The 21,094-nt window shown below is 47.0% G+C and overlaps 1 protein-coding gene across 1 annotated transcript in view; it reads left to right on the top strand.

Annotated features, from left to right (window-relative positions):
- The first annotated feature begins 2,703 nt into the window (after positions 1 to 2,703).
- The window catches only part of lhx4 (LIM homeobox 4), a 73,206-nt gene continuing 54,815 nt past the window's right edge, over positions 2,704 to 21,094 (top strand). The window contains exons 1-2 of the mRNA XM_052012228.1: positions 2,704 to 2,779; positions 5,270 to 5,441. Of these exons, the coding sequence (XP_051868188.1) occupies positions 2,704 to 2,779; positions 5,270 to 5,441 (248 nt within the window). The remainder of the gene's footprint in view (positions 2,780 to 5,269; positions 5,442 to 21,094) is intronic.

The raw sequence follows: 21,094 nt of genomic DNA, 5'->3' as shown, positions 1-21,094 counted from the left end.
GGTTACTCTTACCAAAAGCAAATGCACCACATCGTGCTCTGAAATCGTGCTCACGGTCCTTTTCCGAAATATTTGTTTACGTAGGCTGTTTTAACTTCTCTTTTATTTAATAATAAATCTGAGGTTAGTTTGCATCCTCATAGCAAATAAATCAATTATAATTATTATCCCACCTGAGTATGTCTTGCATTTATTTGTCTCTTTTCATATGCAACGTCAAAACATGATTCACAGGTAGTAACGTCACTGAAATAGTGAGACCTTAGGACGATTGAGGGAATGCTTTCCCAGAATGTTAAGAGGGATTTTGGAGAAGCGGGGATATAGAGATTGGGAGGGAGGAAATGCTGATCTATGGAGCCGATAGCAACTGAAAGCATGGCTTATACCAGTGGGATGGAGGAACGGAAGATGCACAGAAGATCAAAAAGAGGAGTGTTGGGAGGAATGGGTAGTGGTGAATGGGAAGGCTGGGGGGATGTTGCAGATTTTGGTAAAGGCAAGTTGGGAGATTAAGAGAGAGTGCATATTAGCGGAGATGGACGTGACAGATGAGCTGTATTTGGTGCGAGGCAGGCTTCAGTTCACTGAATTTGAATGAGCTGATGCTCACAGTCTGTAGTCGTTGGTAGAGTAGTTGTTTGGAGATAGCAAAGGCATGCATTTGGGTTTTGACCCAAGCAGAAGCAGTGTTGCGTAATGTTGCAGAGATGGGTGGAGATAGGACTTGTCATATAGTTTTACAGCACGGAAACAGGCTTTTCAGCCCAATCGTCCATGCTGACCAATGTGCCTTCCTGAGTTAGTCCCATTTGCCTGCATGTGGTCCATATCCATCTAAACCGTTCCTATCCAAGTATCTGTCCAAATATCTTTTAAACATTGAAATTGTACTCGCCTATACCACTTCCTCTTGCAGCTGGTTCCATATACCCAACACTCTGTGTATGAAAACACCTTCCATTCGCATCCCCTTTAAGTCTTTCCCCTCTCACCTTAAACCTATGCCCTCTAGATTTAGACTTTCCTAAAGACTGTGACCTTACAATTGAAAAAGACTGTCCATCTTATTGATGTCCCTCGTGATTTTATAAATCTCCTTAAGGTCACCCATCAGCATTCTTTGCTCCAGAGAAAAGTCCCAGCCTGTCCAGTTTCTCTTTATAATACAAGCCCTCCAGTCCCAGAACCATCCTGAAAATCTTTTCTGCACCCTCGCTGGGTTAATCACAGAACTGCGCGCAATATTCCAGATTCTGTCTCACCAACGCCTTGCACAGCTGCAACATGATGCTCCAACTCTTGTACTCCGTGCCCCGTCTGAGGAAGGCATGCATGCCTTACACTTTCTTCACCACCTTGTCTACCTGTGCCGCCACTTCCAGGCAACTATGGCCTTGTACCCGTGGGTCTCTTTGTTCTAAGCACTCCCAGTGATGAATCGGTCATGGATCTATAAAGATTAACTTGTGTTCAATAGGATATTAGGGCTTTAATACGGTTCTAGCTGAGACATTGAGCTGGGAGGCAGATGGACTTGATGGTAAGGGCATAGGCTGCGTGCTGGAGGCTTACATATTGTGAAACTTGGATGTCCATTTGGCATATATGCAATCAGTGGACATAGCGGCGCGGCAAAGAGAGAAAGAAAGAGAGAGAGATTAATACAGTCAAACATATGAAAGTGGAGCTCACGTCTTCAGACCAACAACAACTTTAATGCAGTGACATCTCCAATGACGTTTCACAATTGGATAATGGGACAAAAACTGCACGACTAAAAGAAGAGGCATTGAGACAGACAATTAACCGATGAAAGAGACGGCAGTGGGCAGAATCTTACAACGGTTGAAAGCATGGAGAGTCAGGAAAGTGTGAAGAAGCTATCCCAGGGCTAACTCAGCCAGGAGTGGGCAAACAAGGAGTGCACGGGAATGGCCAGGCTTAGAAGAAGATGCGACAGTCAAACGTAGACCTTTGGAGGAACCACTGAAGTAAAAGTATAGGGATAAGGAAAGAGATGGTTGTCATAGATATTCCTGCTACAATTGGATCGGCAGTGCTGCCGCCTTCTTTAAGTCATAAGCTGGTGAAACTTGGCTGCCGGGCCAGTCCAGTAATTCACTGTTTAAACCAGAAGAAAAAAGTGGCATTGCAACCGACTGACAGTACTCGGAACATAAAACAACACGGTCCAGACATCGGAGCGTGGGTGTGGGTCTGCTGTCCGATTTTGCCATAACCACAAATACAAGCCCATGCATTCGGTGCCAGAAGTCGGGAGTGGAATGTATGGTGCGTAGAAGTATACTGCGGCTTTAATTAGTTCCACTGAGTGAAAGGAGCCCGAGGTGGTGCATTGATTATAATGAAGCTCCAATTTATGGAGAGCCCGCCTATCCAAGCCCAATTATCTCCTCTTATGGCAAAGTCGCGCCCCTGGAGGGGGCACCCTCGGTGCCTGATTGGCAAGTGGGAGTCGATGATGTCATGAAGTGTTGGACTGACTGTATGATAGCGATCTGGATGTGTCAGTGAGTAGGGAATCCCGCATCAGCCCCAGCGACTGAGGCAGTGGATATATTTATTAATATCTGTACGGATCGGTGTGCAAGACGGGCCGGAGTTATATTGTGTGCATTTATTTTATTGTATGTATTTTTTCTGTTCTCTGCTTGGGGAGGGGCGGATTTCGGTTTGAGAATGATGCAAAGTGCGGCGGTCGCCACAGAGAGTCCTGGGAAAGGAGTTCAAGAGCTGTTGGGAGTCACAGTGCAACGTAAGGACCGTTCAAACAAGGACGCTTTCTCCCCACCCCCCACCCCCACCCCTTAGCCACCGACCCACCTGTCAGTTCCATACATGCCAGAATCAAGCGAGCAGAAGAGTTGGTTCTGGGCCAGGGTGGGTGCACGGATTTGGTGGGGAGGGGGTGAGTTCGTGAGTGAGTGGGAAAGAGAGGCTTGTAGAACGATATATTAGAGGGGGGAAAGGACGATTGACGAACCGCAAAAATTAGAATGTATTTCTGGTCTGCAGTGTTAGTTAGGCCCCAATAATTGGGCATGCTGACTGTTATTGACGGGAATTGCGATACTGATCTGTGTAGAGAAAGGGCGTGAATTGCAACTTTATCATTGAGAATGCTGGAGAGGGTGGAAGGTATGGTTTATTTAACTGTGTTTCCGATTACATAAATCACCTGTTATTAAGTACCGGCTTCCAGCAGAAGAACTGACAGCACTCGTGTTGAACCGAGAATGTTGCAGCATTAAGGTAGTGCAATTGAGATATACCTATGAGGCTGCGCTCACTGCACTGTGCAGTCAAGTCGGAGCCAAGTTCAGTCAGGCAACGCCGCAAAAAGAGCGTCATTTCTGCTGAAGCCGCTAATGGAGTCGGCAAAGAAATATGTATGTTTAACAAGCAGCCAACAGTCAGTGATTGGGGCAGGAAATTTAACATGGAAGGGCAAGGTAGCGAGCTGCTGCGGTACCAAGGAGGCTGTGCGGACGGTAGCTAGCTGACGCGTGTAATCCTAACAACTGCGCTTAAAAAGGGGATACTTCAGTCATCACACACGAAAACTATGGGACCATATAGCAGTCAGATCCGTTGCTGATGACGGGCCTGTCAGATACGGATACTAGAAGAACATGGGTAAATTGTCTTAACTGTTTTAGCTGCAGACCATCCCAGATTTAATCTTGTATCACCCAGGCCTTTCTCGTGGCTTCAGAATGTCATTAACCATTCCCTACCTGAAAGGAGTAAAAATCTACTATTATGCGAGGATTCCTGTCTTTTCTTTGAAGAATAGGTAAACGTCTCGACCGAAATATCCTCTCAGCAGCGATGCAGGGTATATCTGACTAGACAGGGATCAGCCGGTTGGGGGATTTTGAATTACAATGTATCTAATGGATGGAAATAGGTATTTACTGAGTATTTGCAGCCAAAGCGTTATCTATTTAACTGATTCCAAATGAAAAAAGGTAATGTTGCTTCCTCGCAATGAACAGAACAAGGCCGCAATATGTACTTGTTTATGTCAACCCAGCTGCCAACTCTCACCGGCACCTGTCCTGTGGAAACAAAATGAAAGAGATCTGGTCTAAGGTTAAACTTATTCAAAGCACTGGACATTCGCCCATTTGAGAGATCTCTATCTAGTCCCGTTATGAAACTCTGAAAAAAAAATCTCAAATTTCAATGCATTTATTTCTGTTGTTAATGCATGTTCTTCCAAAGCCACACTGTTGGCGCTGACCGTACACTTAACGAGTATATTGATACAAAGCCATCACATAATTTCCATTCACGACATTCAGTTTACTACAGATTCACTTCGTTTTCAACGATCTTATCCCTGGTTATTTTAAAATTGCAGGAACACAATAGCACGCTGAATTCCACGACACTTGACACCTAAATAACACTAAATTTAAGTGTGGGAGAGTTAGGAATGAGCTACTGGACATTGTAAATATCTTTACTTTCGCGTTCAGAATCAGCGGAGGCATATGTGTTGCAATATTTTCTCTTTTTATCTCTCATTCAAGCTTCATGTCCTTCGCTCGGTACATTTGAAATATTTTTTATATATCACACGCTGCACGATATGGTTAGTTGCTGCAACTTTGTAATTAAAAGTACATAAATTAGAAATTGCAACCGCTAGGTATTTCAATGGGTGGAACATAGTCTTGGTATTATAGTGCTTCCACGCCAATTCTACCCTCAGTCAGTTCGCTGCCCTCTCCTGCCTTTCTAAAATCAGAAGCCAAGTATACAACAACTCTTATTCTGTAGTTCCCAGTGGCATTTTTGTTTTGCAAGCAGCGAATTCAGAATTTTCGCGTTTCAGATAGAGAACAATGCAGTCTGAAGACAGAGAAAGTGTAAATAGTAGCGGAAAGGGAAAAAAAAAGTTTAATCCTTTAATAGATGTGATATGTTCGGAGCAATACCTCCCCGTTAAATTAAATCAAATCTGAGTTGTTCTGGGTACAATCCTTCAGCTTTATTTTCTATCAGTTTAGCCTTTCCCTTGAAATTCTATTTACCTCTTTTACCTGTCTGTTTTGCTATGGACTTGTTGCAAAATCGTTTATTATTTTACGCTAAGGTTTCTTTACACCTGAGTTCTATGTGTTTATGTTAGATCCATTCCCTCCTGTCCTCTCATCGTCCTGGTATAAGATCCATCCCGTTCCCAGTGCTCCTGTATCTCTGTCGGCTTGTTGACTTCTCTCCCTCTCATTTGCAGAGATCCCGCTGTGTGCAGGCTGCAATCAGCACATCCTGGATAAGTTCATCCTGAAGGTGCTGGACCGATCTTGGCACAGCAAGTGCCTGAAATGTGCCGACTGTCAAGTCCAGCTGGCCGACAAGTGCTTCTCCAGGGCGGGGAACGTTTATTGCAAGGAAGACTTCTTCAAGTGAGTCACCCTGGGGTTTGCAAATGGCTAAGGGAAGGAATGGTCTCAGTCCTGCATGGGTCGGGGGAGGAAGGTGGTGGTGATTGGGGATGGGGGGGAGGGTGGGTGGAGAAACCACTGTAGTAAGCATCAGTATCCGCCTCCACCACATCCACGGAATGTCTGTTCTCCTTCAGAAGAAACAAACCATGCCACCTTCATGCATGGCACCTTCCATGCCCTATGGGCGCCGTGGTGTACGGAGTTGATCATTGCTAACAAAAAAAGTGTAGTTTTAACCGAACAACAGTCTAGTTTAATTATCATGTCTGCACTATTGCTGCATTAGGCAGAGTTGTTATTGTGTATTTATTGTAGTGATGCCCAGTTGGCACTTGCAGTGATAATTGATGTTCCTGCCTCCACACCCACCCAACCGACTCGATAGTCGTTACTTAGAAATGTAGATCACTCTCCTTTAAAGCGCACGCACCAATCTTGTTTCAAACAAGCCCCTACTTTGGTCACAGACGCGTTGTTTCGTACCGCCTTTCCCATATTAGCGCCGGTTGTAAAATAGGTGCCAGTAATTATATTATAAAATAGAAAATATGGATGGAGAAAATTCAGCAGGTCAAGCAGCATCTGTGTACCGAGAGAAACTGGCAACGTTTAGGGTCTTCAACCCTCAGAAATTGTATTGTTCTAGATTTGAATCATCATTCGAAGAATTTAGAAAATGTCCAGTAGATGCTGAATCCTTTGTACTTATAGTGAGGATCCCTATTCTAAGCACAGTTCGTATCAAGACAGCATAGTTGTCCCTGGGACAGTCTGCACCAATTTGCATTACAGCCAGCTACAGTGATCGGTGTGTGGGCGACATTCTGCTTCATGTAAATTCGTTCAGCTGGAAAACCCGAGACAAAACGTTAAGAATGGTGTTAGATCGGATAGTTAAGGAGGGGCGGGATTACTTAAACAGCCCACAACAAAGGGGGCGGAATATGACCTGTCAGAGAGAAAGAAGGACCCTCTTTCTCCGTGGTATGAGCAAGATTTGTGAGTAGTTTTGACTGGAGTTAGTCAATACACGAGATTTGTCTCTGAGATACAGAGTACTCGCTGGGGCGCAGGGAAGTCACAAAGGAAGAGTAACTGGCCCGTCCTGAGAGGGAGAGTTCTGTTTGTTACAAGATTACAGATTGTTATGGGATGCTTTGTATTAATATTACAGAACCTGTTGGGGACAAATATTACGAAGAGAATTGTATAAATATTTTGCGCTTTCCGTGCCTAGAATTTAGTGCAATTAACTGTTAGTTTGATGCGATTAATCGGTTTAGTCTGGGATCCCTCGTCCTTCTCAGGACCTTCATTGATGTTGACTATTAATTGACCAACCAGCGGATATATTTGGATCTGCGGCACAATTAAGCTCACGTAAAACAAATATTGTGGCACAATTGCAAAACTGCTGCCTCTATCATTAGCGAGCGAGCATCGAACCCGGGGAAAGGGCTCGAGGAAAAATGGTCGCAGCTTGGCCGTCAATGTTTCAGTCTTGGCTGAAGTTACTTCGTGCAAGGCCACAGATATAGTATTGAATTAATATTTCTGATAGAATGCAAAGGATCAATGTGCTGGACATGTACTTATACTGTAAGTGGTATTGCAATGTAGCAAACACACACAGAAAGCAATAGATGGGCATGTCGATATCGTGATGGTTATAGATATAAAGATGGCATTTTAGTTAAGATTTCTATCTTCAAATGCTGCTAGCCGTATAACCGTAACAGGCGGTCTGTTTATAAAATGAGGAGGCGGTGTGGTTTGCACGCTTCATATCTCACAGTTGGTACATTGTGTGTGTGCGAGAGAGAGCGATCGGCCAATGATATTATCAAAAAAGCGTTGGTGGCATCGACGACTCGGAAAAATCAACGAAAAATGTTAGCAGAATGCTTAAAAAGAACGTGGATTTTTACAGCGGGACCCCTGTGTTTTGGAATTACTGTGTACAAACACATCCGTTCAATTTATTCTGTTTCCCTACAATGTATAGTTAGTGCAACCATTTATAAAATTCCCGCGATTGCTGGGTTTGATGCTTACAATTCAAGTTGGACTGTCTGTTCTGGAGTTCTCTATTTTTTTGCACTCTCTCTCTCGCTCTCTCTCTCTCTCTCTCTCTCCTCTTTCTTTGTCCGATGCTTTTTGTTGACCCAAATACCGAAGATTAATTTCTGCGGGTTTCCCACCGTATTACACCGAAAATCCGAACCTTTAATCACCTCGCGAAACAACATCTGTTCACACTCAACGAAGCCGAAAATGCCGACCTCTGGTTGAGATTGAGCACAGTAATGTGTATGTGAAATGAATACATATTTTAAATGTAGGGTATTGTAAATTAACACATGCACTTTTTCTGTAAATGGGGCTAGGATTCATAAGGTTTTTTTGCCATTTAAACTGAACGGAAAATCAGTCGGAATATTGTCAGATCTTTGCTGAATTCATTGTCTGTATTTATGCAGATTTTGCGGTTTCTATACAGTCTGTTCAATGGGTTGAAATTGGACTGATCTTTAATTCGGAATATTGTATTATAGTGTTTAACTCGGAGTGTTTTAAAATCGAGATGCTTATTAAATTTGCAAGTTTTATTAAACTTGGGTGTTTTGCAATCATTGTTTAAGTAGCACAGAAATAATGCTATTATTTCACGTTCCCCGACTGCTAAATTGTCCACATCTTTAAAAGGTCGTCGTGTCAAATCACTGTTTACAATCGGAATATTAAGTGATCTGAATTTGAGTTTTGATTGGCTTTCACGGCCGAATCTAGTGTAAGCAGCATGGATTTCTGAAGCATACCCGCTTGACACGAGTTAGGTACGAGGCACATTTTGTTTGATTTAACATGAAGAACTAAAAGCCTTGCGTTGAACTGCTTAGTGACCTAAAATACAGAGGTTGCATTCTGAAGAAATTACTACATAGTCCTTTTTCAAACCTTAAGTGTGCACTTAAAGGATAATTTTCAAACAAAAACATACATATTAGCATTCGTTCCGCACTGAACTCAGTAGTAATATCGCTCGACATGTCTCCTCTGAACCAAACAACGATATCACTCTCTAGATTTTTTAAAAAAATTAAATTTGAATAAAACTAAATTTGATGCTTGTATCTCGAACTAAAAATCAAAAGGAAACGAATTATATGCATGTTCCTTTCTGCTGAGTTTCAACCGCTTGTAAGTGACATTGGGCTCAAAAGACCCTGAGACAAAATAAAATACAAACCGTGACTTTGTAGAATTTATAGCCGGCACACTAAGCCCGGCAGATAGGAAGGTTTGACAATCACATTTCATCTGGTTAGACTGAATGAAAGATCCGAGGTTCTGTCAAATGAAACACCAGTAACTCGACCGAATGTCTTCTAGCATAGATTCTAGGTGGGATGAAACTTTAAAATGAAAAAAAGAGCGCTGGTAAATGTGAAGGCACTCTGTGTAAAGTGGATAACATACGTGAGCCGCATGAGAGGCGTGAACTGTGGGCAAGATTAAAGGGGTGAACTGTGTAAGGGTTGTAGTGTCACTGGACGTTCAGTGTAAATGGATTTAAGAGATATTCTGAGATGGTTGTTTCTGAGGTTGAATTTCACGTGGGCACATTTCGGTTATTCGCGCTTGTGCTGACCCAGATTTCTCGGGAACTCGCTTGCGAACCTGTCGGTCCTTCTGAAAGTAAAACCCTTTACTCCAAGCCGCCCTGATCTCGCCATCCTCCTCAGAATAGGAACATCAGCCGTCTCGACAGCTCGAAAAGCGGCTCCCCGTTGAATCGTGTAACCTCTCAGAAAAAAATTAAAGTCGTATTAATTGGAAACACATTTAAAAGTCACAATGAAATAAAATTGCAGCAGCACTCTAATTTTCAATAAACCTCGTAGATGTGAATCCCCAAGCTCCACAATAGGCACTGAACAAATTAGTGTGTGCACTAAGATTGTCGATTTTATGTACAGCAGTTGGTCTGACCGATACGCCACTCGTCGGTCATTGAACTGCTTTCGAGAACCTCGTTGCTCTTCACAAACATGCCAGAGTCCAGCAAAACTCAGGAAATAGTGAATGCTATTAAAATGATTAGATAATACCTTTGCTTTAACGTTCTTGAAAATAATTGCTGCATTTATGTGTATGCGTTCCTTCCCAAGGTTGGAGACTGGTAACTTGCTTTCTTTCCGTCACACCAGTTCTCCAACCTCGCAGGACCTTTTTTTTAATTAATCCACCCACCCTCAGATTGCGATACAACCAGGAAGCAGATTATGGTTTATTTTATTTGCTATTGCTGCTTTTGCGGGAGGTAACAGCGCAGAAAACCCTCAGGAATGAAGACCAGAGTGGACTCGCACCTGGAAACAGGACGCTCACCTATCGCAGATATTTTATCGCGAACCTGGTGCACTACCTTCGCCCTTGCACCAGCTCGGATTCGCCCGCGGCTGAGATTCCGAGTCTGTGTTCTCCGCGTCAAAGACCTTTTCCTTAAACTCCACGAATGTCTCTTTGCCGCTGCCTGCGCTTCCAGGCACAACTCACTTAGTATGTCAACTGAATATCACGGGTTAGGGCCCAGCCTGAGTCCGGGGACAAGTGAACGGTGACTAATCGGAACCTTATAGAGATGAATTAAAAATTGATGCATTCGTTAAGATAATGAAGTGGCAGTGCCCGATTCTCTCAGGAACGGAGGGGAAACATTGCAAAGGCTCCAGAACTAATATGTCAGGGCTATGTGTTCAGTGCATTATTCGCTTTGGGGAAATGGAGAGAGTGGGATCGTGTCTCTTTTCTTTATAAGAATAAAAGTGCTAATGCAAATAATACATTAACATTTTTAAAAAGGACTGCAGAAGCTGGAAATCTGAAACAAATAAAGAAAATGCTCGGCAACTCGGGCAGCATCTGTGGAATGAGAAACAGAGTTAATATTTCAGATAGAAGAGTTTTTGTTTAATGCAGATAGTTGTAGCCCAGTTAGATTAAAATGTATGGTAGAGTAAATTTCAGTCTTTTTTTTTGTCACGTATCTAGCTTTAGACAAAGTAGCCTACAGGATCTCTAGGGTCATAGCTGCTTATTGTACTTTTAGGCTCAGAAAGTGCCGTGTCAGAATTAGTAGACGTGCCCAAAGCAGCGCGTAGCACTTGGAACTAAAAGGAGACTACCAAAATGTTCTAATAAGGGTTGCGATTGTTAGGTGGGGGGGGGGGGGGGGTTCATTAAATTGGTAGTTCAAATTCATTGTCATTGAGGGTGACTATTTTGGTATTTTGGTTAAAAATATAAAAATATAAGCAGGAGTAACGACAGTCTAAATGGAATCAGTGTTGTGGAGGTCTTTGGGAGCACCAGTTCATAGGACTTTGAAAGCATCTCATCAGTTTGATAAGCTGTAAAAAGGCTGTGGGATTCTAGATTTTGTTCTTGGTACAGAATATGTAAAAGCCAACAGGCAGCAATGAGCCTATATACAACATTTATATGACCAGCTAACATGTTTTGAACAGTATTGGATGGCACACTGTAGGCAAGGTACTGAGGCTTTAGAGACACTATAAAGCAGATTGACTGAGATGAACATATGGTGAAAGACTTAAAAAATTGGCACATTTTTATTACAACAATGCAGATTATTTCAGAGACATAATGGATGCTTTTGAATTTATCCAAACATGGGATAAAATCAGATTGTTTTTAATAATGATGGGGCCTAGGGCAGGGGGTCACATGTATGAGATTAAATGTAAATTTAGAGCAGAGAGTGGGAGCCAGCTCTTTACAAGGATACTTCTGAGGATGTGAAGTACTCTTCCAGGGTTAAGGCAGAAGCAATCAAGATTATATTGGAAAGGGTAATGACAGGATTGAGTGGAGTAACATAAGAAATAAGAGCCGAATCTGGTCATAAACGTTCCTCACGCCTGCTCTTCCATTCTAAAAGGTCCTGTCTTAACTATCTACCTCAAGGTGACATTACTGGTAAATTCCCACATCACTTAATTTCTTTTTTTTGATCCTTCATTTCAATCTTGAATATACCCAGTAACTGAGCATTCACAACCATCTGAAGTAGAAAACTCCAAAGGTTCACAACCTTTCTGAGTGAAGAAGTTCCTTCTCACCTTATACCTGAATGGGTGACTACTTCCAAGGCTGTGCCTCAGGGTACAGCCCTTAAAAATGGGTTGAGAGGAACAGTGTGATTAAAGGTAATCACAACTGTTTGTGAAAGGTAATTGTTGGCTTTTGTGGTTCTGTTAGCTTGTTTCCATGTGTTAAGTACTCTATGTTTTTGTGCTAATTTGTTTAGTTACAGTCTATTTGGGTTATGACTCTTGACTTACACTACAAATGATGAGCATTTTGGTCTCAGGAGGTAGGTCAGTCAAGACTGTGTTTATTACCACCCCAGGTGGCAAGTCTACTCCCGCATCCTTGCTCTGATTGTGCTTCAGAAGGGAAGTTTGTTTTGGAATTCCTGGAGAATGACTCAGAATTTATCCAATGGCAAAACATATAGATTAGAAGACTATATAATTTGGAAAAGAAACATTGGATGAGTTGAAACCATTTTTCCCACTAAAATTCAAATTGGTAGAAAATTTGAATGCTGTGACTATGAATTAAGAGTAGATAGTAATACCAGTGTGGCCTCATTCTTCTCTTCCCAGAAGGCTTGAATTTATGTTAACCATGCCTTGCTTCATCATGTTTGATAATGCAGTGCAGTGGTACTTCCGTAGTAGCATTATCTAATGTTAAAAGATCCTGTTTCTTGAAGGAACTTTTGTTTGGGACTTCCCCACTGATGTTACTCAACTTTGGGAGTTGAACTCATGTGCGTACATCTGGCCTCCTGTGTTGTTTGAAGCTGAGAGCCTTAACCTAGGGACAGAACTTGTGTTTCACAATCTGTGATGCCTGATGCCACCCTGTTCCTGATTTGCATATCCCTGATTTTCCTTGGTCCACCGTTGTGCCTTCAGCTACATAGGTCTTAAGTTCTTGAATTCCCTTCCTTTTCCATGTTTCTAACTGCCTTCACTTTTTTGAATTTCATTTACACTTACTCTTTAATGAAGACTCACTTGCCCTAATATCTCCTTATATCTTAATGTCAACTTTGATAATTACCCCTGTGAAGTGCTTTTGAATATTTTATTATATTAAAGTATATAAAATAGTGTTGCTGTTTCACAACCTATTTACATGTAGTGCATGCAAACAGGAGAGAAATGTGTGTGTGCCGCTCATTGCCATCAATTTGACTACTATAGCTCTATTTACTTACTATAATTTCATTGTTAACCTTTGGCTTGAGCTGAATTTAATGCTATAGCCAGCATGCTGTGAATCTGTCAGTGGTTAAGATCACCCAACAAACAACTGAATGAACTGCTGAGACGGCACTGTTGCAGAAACTGAACTAGTGCTCATTATGGATTGTGGTAGGCCTTCAAGGAGGCAGCACAGGAAGTGTGCAATTTAAGAATCTTTATCATTGTAGTTAAATTATGTGGGGAATTCTTCCACAGAGTGGTGCCCAGGGTGGAGTTTTATGAGCGAGAATGCACAGTGTTCTGTCTTCACTGATGTGAGTAATTCATGTTGGAACAATTAGATTCTTTATCAATGCTGACAATACAAGGAGGATGGGCAGTAACATGAGTTGTTGAACAATGTATGTCAATATCTAAATGTAATTATTTTTCTTACTTCTCTGCTCTATTTTCTTTTCTCTTTAATCCAGTCTTTCTTCCCCTCTCTTTATTTCTTATCCAGCACTAGTTTTTAACAAATTCAATCTTCATCTGTTTATCTGTCAGTCCTCTTGCCTCATTGATAAAGGAAGTGTCCTGCTTATCCTACTGTCACTGAAGTCCTGGGTGTCCTGTTGTCCTTGCCACCCCATTGTCCACAGGACCAGCAACGTGATGAGCAAAATGGAGACACAAGAGGTTCTGCAGATGCTGGAATCTGGAGCAACACACAAAACGCTAGAGGAACGCAGCGGGTCAGGCCATTGGACATTTTGGGTCGAGACTGGTCTGTACCAGTCCAGATGAAGAGTCTCAACCCAAAATGTCGGCTGTCCATTTTCCTCCATAGTTGCTGCCTTATCCGCTGAATTCCTCCAGCTTTTTTTGTGTTGCATAAGCATTATGTTTTAAAAACTTACTGCACATTTGTTAATCTTAAAACAAGTCATGTGTTAGGTCTCAATACATATATTAAGAAGTGTTCAATTAGATTTGTGTTTCCGTAGTTCTTAGCCTTGGATTTGTATACACAAGGACCTGATTTTACTTATTTGGACAGCTTTGCTAAGAAGTGTTCACTGTGACCAGTACATGTGATACTTTAGCACTTTATGTCAGTGTGCCACAGAAGATGTAATCATGCAGCACATTACTATCTTTCAGGATGGCTTCACAAACTGTAATCTTGCCGCTGCCATGTATTAGAACACAGTACAATAGAATGCTATCCAGCTGTAAAGTATATAAATGTATTTTTCATTGAGTGGTAGCCTGAGTGTGTTTTAGAATCTTTTGCTGTGCAATGTTTGACATTCTTATCACATATATCCGTGTATCTGGCCTTTTCCTGCTCCCAATGTACATACAAACATACAAGTTAGGAGCGGAAAAGGCCAGTCAGTCTCTGCACTGCCATTCAATAATATCATGGCTGATCTGATTATAACTTCAACTCCACATTCCCACCTACCTTTCACTACCTTGCTTATTAAGAATCTAACTGTCTTAAAAATATTTAAAGACTCTGCTTCCACTGCCCTTTGAGGAAAAGAGTTCCATAATGTTAAGATGCACAGAGAGAAAAAAAATTGGCCTGATCTCTGTCTTAAAATGATGACCCCTTATTTTGGAACAGTGACCCCAGTTCCAGATACTCCTATAAGAGGAAACATCCTCTCCATGTTCACCTTATCAAGATCCCTCAGCATCTTTCATACCTGATGACCACTGTGACACTATGTCCAATGCCCTCTCATCTCTCTCTCTCTCTTTCTCTTGCTTTCTTCATCCCTCTATTCTTCTGTCTTCCACCTCTCTCTTTCCCTATTTCTCCTTCCCTCTCTCCTTCTCTCCTCATCTCTCGTTCCCTCCATCTCTTTTCTTTCTCAATACCCTTTGTCTCTCCCACTCTTTCTCTCCTATTTCCCCATTTTCTCTCCTCTACTTGCTCCCATTTCCTCCCCTCTTTCCCCATCTCTTTTCTCTCTTAACCAACTCTCACTCCCGTGCTTTCCCCCTCTTTCCTTGTTCCAATTGCTTACTCTCTCTCACTTCCCCCTCCTTTTCACTCCAACTCCCCACACCTTCCAGCCTCCTCATCCCTTCTCACCTGTCTCTCGCTCTGCCCCTCATTGCTCTCTTCATGCTCTCCCCATCCCTTTGCCTCTCTCCCCACTTTATCCCTTCTCTCTCTCCCCTCTCACTGTCCACCCTTTATTTCTCCCTCCGATCTTTGTCTCATTCTCACCTTCAATTTTTCCTCTCCTCTCTTCCCTCCATCTGCCACCCTCCTCTCCCCTACTCTCTTTCATTCTGCTTGCCTCCCTCTCACTCCTCCTTTCTCTCTTCCCCTTCTCTCTCTCCTCTCCCTCCCTCCTCTCTTGCTGCCTCTCTTTCCCCTTGCTCCCTATGTATCTGACCCTCTCTCTTCTCCTTTCCCACTCTCTCTCGTTCCTCCCAACCCTTTCATCCTCGCCTTTCTCCCACCGCTTTCCCCTTCTGGTTCCTTCTGTCCCCTTTTCCCCTTCATCCGAATAATCCCTGCTCTCCCTATCCTCCCCTTCTCAATTCCTTCCCTGTCACGTTCATCCTCCTTCTCCCCTCCCCACTGTCCCATGTCATCATGTTCTCCCCTCTCCACCGTCATTGTGTTTACCTCTCTTATCCCTCTCTACCCTTCGTGCCTCCCTCTCTCCCACTTCCACTCTGTCTCTCACTTCTCCCCCATCCTCTGCATCGCCTTCTCTTTCCCTTCTCTCCCATCCCTCTGTCTCTCCACTCTCCCTCTGTCTCTCCCCTCTCTCTCTGTCTCCGCTCTCTCTCTGTCTCTCCCTCCCTCTGTCTCTCCCCTCTCTCTCTGTCTTTCCCCTCTCTCTCTGTCTCTCCTCTTCCTGTCTCTCCCCTCTGTCTCTGTCTCTCCCCTCTCTCTCTGTCTCTCCCATCTCTCTCTCTCCCCTCCATCTGGCTCTCCCCTCTCTCTCTGTCATTCCCCTCTCTCTCTGTCTCTCCCCTCCATCTGTCTCTCCCCTCTCGCTCTGTCGTTCCACTCTCTCTCTGTCTCTCCCCTCCCTCTGTCTCTCCCCTCCCTCTCTGTCTCTCCCCTGTCTCTATCTCTCCCCTCCCTCTGTCTCTGCCCTCTCTCTCTCTCTTCCCGCTCTCTGTGTCTCTCCCCACCCTCTGTCTCTCCCCTCTCTCTCTCTCCCATCCCTCTCTCACTCCACTCTCTCTCTGTCTCTCCCCTCCCTCTGTCTCTCCCCTCTCTCTCTGTCTCTCCCCTCACTCTCTGTCTCTCCCCTCCCTCTGTTTCTCCACTCTCTCTCTATCTCTCCCCTCTCTCTGTCTCGCCCCTCTCTCAGTCTCTCCTCTCCCTCTGTCTCTCCCCTCTCTCTCTGTATCTTCCCTCTCTCTCTGACTCTCCCCCCTCTCTCTCCCCTCCGTCTCTCCCCTCTCTCTCTCTGCCTCTCCCCTCCCTCTGTCTCTCCCGTCTCTCTCTGTCTCTCCCCTCTCTCTCTGTCTCTCCCCTCTATCTCTGTCTCTCCCCTCCCTCTGCCTCTCCCCTCTCTCTGTCTCTCCCCTCTATCCCTGTCTCTCCCCTCTCTCTCTGTCTCTCCACTCCCTCTGTTCCTCACCTCTCTCTCTGTCTCTCCACTCTCTCTCTGTCTCTCCCCTCTCTCTGTCTCTCCCCTCTCTCTGTCTCTCCCCTCTCTCTCGGTCTCTCCCCTCTGTCTCTGTCTCTCCCCTCCGTCTCTCCCCTCTCTCTCTGTCTCTCCCCTATCTCTCTGTCTCTCCCCTCTCTCTCTCTCTCCCCTCCCTCTGTATCTCCCCTCCCTCTGTCTCTCCCCTCTCTGTCTGTCTCTCCCCTCCCTCTGTCTCTCCCCTCTCTGGCTGTCTCTCCCCTCTCTCTCTGTCTCTCCCCTCCCTCTGTCTCTCCCCTCTCTCTCTGTCTCTCCCTTCTCTCTCTGTCTCTACCCTCCCTCTGCCTCTCCCCTCTGTCTCTCCCCTCTCTCTCTCCACTCCCTCTGTCTCTCCCCTCTCTCTCTGTCTCTCCCCTCTCTCTCTGTCTCTCCCTTCTCTCTCTGTCTCTCCTCTCGCTCTGTCTCTCCCCTCTGTCTCTCCCTTCCCTCTGTCTCTCCCCTCTCCCTCTGTCTCTCCCCTCCCACTGTATCTCCCCTCTCTCTCTGCCTCTCCCGTCTCTCTCTGTCTCTCCCGTCTCTCTCTGTCTCTCCCCTCTCTCTGTCTCTCCCCTCACTCTGTCTCTCCCTTCTCTCTGTCTCTCCCCTCCCTCTGTCACTCCCCTCTCTCTCTGTCTCTCCCCTCTCTCTCTGTCTCTCCCCTCTCTCTCTGTCTCTCCCCTCTCTCGCTGTCTCTCCCCTCTCTCTCTGTCTCTCCCCTCCCTCTGTTCCTCCCCTCTCTCTCTGTCTCTCCCATCTCTCTCTGTCTCACCCCCCCCCTCTGTCTCTCCCCTCTCTCTCTGTCTCTCCCCTCTATCTCTGTCTCTCCCCTCCCTCTGTCTCTCCCTTCTCTCTCTGTCTCTTCCCTCTCTCTCTGTCTCTCCCCTCCCTCTGTCACTCCCCTCTCTCTCTGTCTCTCCCATCTCTCTCTGTCTCTCCCCTGTATCTGTCTCTCCCCTCCCTCTGTCTTTCCCCTCTCTCCCTGTCACTCCCCTCTCTCTCTGTCTCTCCCCTCTCTCGCTGTCTCTCCCCTCTCTCTCTGTCTCTCCCCTCCCTCTGTTCCTCCCCTCTCTCTCTGTCTCTCCCATCTCTCTCTGTCTCTCCCCCCCCTCTGTCTCTCCCCTCTCTCTCTGTCTCTCCCCTCTCTCTCTGTCTCTCCCATCTCTCTCTGTCTCGCCCCCCCTCTGTCTCTCCCCTCTCTCTCTGTCTCTCCCCTCAGTCTCTGTCTCTCCCCTCCCTCTGTCTCTCCCTTCTCTCCGTCGCTTCCCTCCCTCTGTCTCTCCCCTCACTCTGTCTCTCCCCTCTCTCTCTCTCCCCTCCCTCTCTCTCCCATCTCTCTCTGTCTCTCCCCTCTCACTCAGTCTCTCCCCTCTCTCTCTGTCTCTCCCGTCCCTCTGTCTCTCCCTTCTATCTCTGTCACTTCCCTCTCTCTCTGTCTCTCCCCTCCCTCTGTCACTCCCCTCTCTCTCTGTCTATCCCCTGTATCTGTCTCTCCCCTCCCACTGTCTCTCCCCTCTCTCCCTGTCACTCCCCTCTCTCTCTGTCTCTCCCCTCTCTCCCTGTCTCCCCCTCTCTCTCTGTCTCTCCCCTCCCTCTGTTCCTCCCCTCTCTATCTGTCTCTCCCTTCTCTCTCTGTCTCTCCCCTCTCTCTCTCTCTCCCCTCCATCTGTGTCTCCCCTCTCTCTGTCTCTCCCCTCTCTCTCTCTTCCCTCCCTCTGTCTCTCCCCTCCCTCTCTGTCTCTCACTTCAGTCCCTGTCTCTGCCCTCCCTCTGTCTCTCCCCTCTCTCTCTGTCTCTCCCCTCCCACTGTCTCTCCCCTCTCTCTCTGTCTCTCCCCTCTCTCTCTGTGTCTCGCCTCACTCTGACTCTCCCCACTCTCTCTGTCTCTCCCCTCTCTTTCTGTCTCTCCCCTCTCTCTGTCTGTCCCCTCCCTCTGTCTCTACCCTGTGTCTGTCCCCTCTCTCTCTGTCTCTCCCCTCTCTCTCTGTCTCTCCCTTCTCTCTCTGTCTCTCCCCTCCCTCTGTCGCTCCCCTCTCTCTCTGTCTCTCCCTTCCCTCTGTCTCTCCCCTCTCCCTCCGTCTCTCCACTCTCTCACTGTCTCTCCCCTCTCTCTCTCTCCCCTCCCTCTGTCTCTCCCCTCTCCCCTCCCTCTGTCTCTCCCCTCTCTCTCTGTCTCTCCGCTCTCTCCCTGTCTCTCCCCTCTCTCACTGTCTCTCCCATCTCTCTCTCTCTCCCCTCTCTCTGTCTCTCCCCTCACTCTGTCCCTCCCCTCTCTCTCTGTCTCTCCCCTCTGTCTCTGTCTCTCCCCTCCCTCTGTCTCTCCCTTCTCTCTCTCTCCCCTCCCTCTGTCTCTCCCCTCTCTCTGTCTCTCCCCTCTCTCTCTCTCCCCTCTCTCTCTGTGCCATCTCTGTCTGTCTCTCCCCTCTCTCTCTGTCTCTCCCCGCCCTCTGTCTCTCCCTTCTCTCTCTGTCTCTTCCCTCTCTCTCAGTCTCTCCCCTCCCTCTGTCACTCCCCTCTCTCTCTGTCTCTCCCCTCTCTCGCTGTCTCTCCCCTCACTCTCTGTCTCTCCCCTCCCTCTGTTCCTCCCCTCTCTCTCTGTCACTCCCATCTCTCTCTGTCTCTCCCCCCCTCTGTCTCTCCCCTCTCTCTCTGTCTCTCCCCTCTCTCTCTGTCTCTCCAAACTCTCTCTGTCTCTCCCCCCCCTCTGTCTCTCCCCTCTCTCTCTGTCTCTCACCTCTGTCTCTGTCTCTCCCCTCCCTCTGTCTCTCCCTTCTCTCCGTCGCTTCCCTCCCTCTGTCTCTCCCCTCTCTCTGTCTCTCGCCTCTCTCTCTCTCCCCTCCCTCTCTCTCCCATCTCTCTCTGTCTCTCCCCTCTCACTCTGTCTCTCCCCTCTCTCTCTGTCTCTCCCGTCCCTCTGTCTCTCCCTTCTCTCTCTGTCACTTCCCTCTCTCTCTGTCTCTCCCCTCCCTCTGTCACTCCCCTCTCTCTCTGTCTCTCCCCTCTCTCTCTGTCTATCCCGTCTCTGTCTCTCCCCTCCCACTGTCTCTCCCCTCTCTCCCTGTCACTCCCCTCTCTCTCTGTCTCTCCCCTCTCTCCCTGTCTCCCCCTCTCTCTCTGTCTCTCCCCTCCCTCTGTTCCTCCCATCTCTCTCTGTCTCTCCGCTCTCTCTCTGTCTCTCCCCTCTCTCTCTCTCTCCCCTCCCTCTGTGTCTCCCCTCTCTCTGCCTGTCCCCTCTCTCTCTCTTCCCTCCCTCTGTCTCTCCCCTCCCTCTCTGTCTCTCACTTCAGTCCCTGTCTCTGCCCTCCCTCCGTCTCTCCCCTCTCTCTCTGTCTCTCCCCTCCCTCTGTCTCTCCCCTCTCTATCTGTCTCTCCCCTCTCTCTCTGACTCTCGCCTCTGACTCTCCCCTCTCTCTCTGTCTCTCCCCTCTCTTTCTGTCTCTCCCCTCTCTCTGTCTGTCCCCTCCCTCTGTCTCTCCCCTGTGTCTCTCCCCTCTCTCTCTCTCCCCTCCCTCTGTCTCTCCCCTCTCTCTCTGTCTCTCCCCTCTCTCTGTCTCTCCCTTCTCTCTCTGTCTCTCCCCTCCCTCTGTCGATCCCCTCTCTCTCTGTCTCTCCCTTCCCTCTGTCTCTCCCCTCTCCCTCTGTCTCTCCCCTCTCTCACTGACTCTCCCCTCTCTCTCTCTCCCCTCCCTCTGTCTCTCTCCTCTCCCCTCCCTCTGTCTCTCCCCTCTCTCTCTGTCTCTCCGCTCTCTCCCTGTCTCTCCCCTCTCTCTCTGTCTCTCCCATCTCTCTCTGTCTCTCCCCTCTCTCTGTCTCTCCCCTCCCTCTGTCCCTCCCCTCTCTCTCTGTCTCTCCCCTCTGTCTCTGTCTCTCCCCTCCCTCTGTCTCTCCCATCCCTCTGTCTCTCCCCTCCCTCTGTCTCTCCCCTCTCTCTGTCTCTCCCCTCTCTCTCTCTCCCCTCTCTCTCTCTGCCATCCCTCTCTGTCTCTCCCCTCTCACTCTGTCTCTCCCCTCTCTCTCTGTCTCTCCCGTCCCTCTGTCTCTCACTTCTCTCTCTGTCTCTTCCCTCTCTCTGTCTCTCCCCTCCCTCTGTCACTCCCCTCTCTCTCTGTCTCTCCCCTCACTCTCCGTCTCTCCCCTGTCTCTGTCTCTCCCCTCCCTATGTCTCTCCCCTCTCTCCCTGTCATTCCCCTCTCTCTCTGTCTCTCCCCTCTCTCCCTGTCTCTCACCTGTCTCTCTGTCTCTCCCCTCCCTCTGTTCCTCCCCTCTCTCTCTGTCTCTCCCCTCTCTCTCTGTCACTCCCCTCTCTCTGTCTCTCCCTTCCCTCTGTCTCTCCCCTCTCTCTCTGTCTCTCCCCTCTGTCTCTGTCTCTCCCCTCCCTCTGTCTCTCCCCTCTCTCTCTGTCACTCCCCTCTCTCTCTCTCTCCCGTCTCTCTCTCTCCTCTCCCTGTGTGTCTCCCCTCCCTCAGTTCCTCCCCTCTCTCTCTGTCTCTCCCCTCTCTCTCTGTCTCTCCCCTCTCTCTGTCTCTCCCCTGCCTCTGTCTCTCCCCTCTCTCTCTGACTCTCCCCTCTCTCTCTGTCACTCGCCTCTCTCTCTCTCTCCCGTCTCTCTCTCTCTCCTCTCCCTCAGTGTCTCCCCTCTCTCTGTCTCTCCCCTCTC

This window comes from Pristis pectinata, chromosome 3 (assembly GCF_009764475.1).
Source record: "Pristis pectinata isolate sPriPec2 chromosome 3, sPriPec2.1.pri, whole genome shotgun sequence".
In the NCBI taxonomy this organism is placed as follows: domain Eukaryota; kingdom Metazoa; phylum Chordata; class Chondrichthyes; order Rhinopristiformes; family Pristidae; genus Pristis; species Pristis pectinata.
The sequence above is the reverse complement of the archived record's forward strand: the minus strand, read 5'-3'. Positions and strand labels throughout refer to the sequence as shown.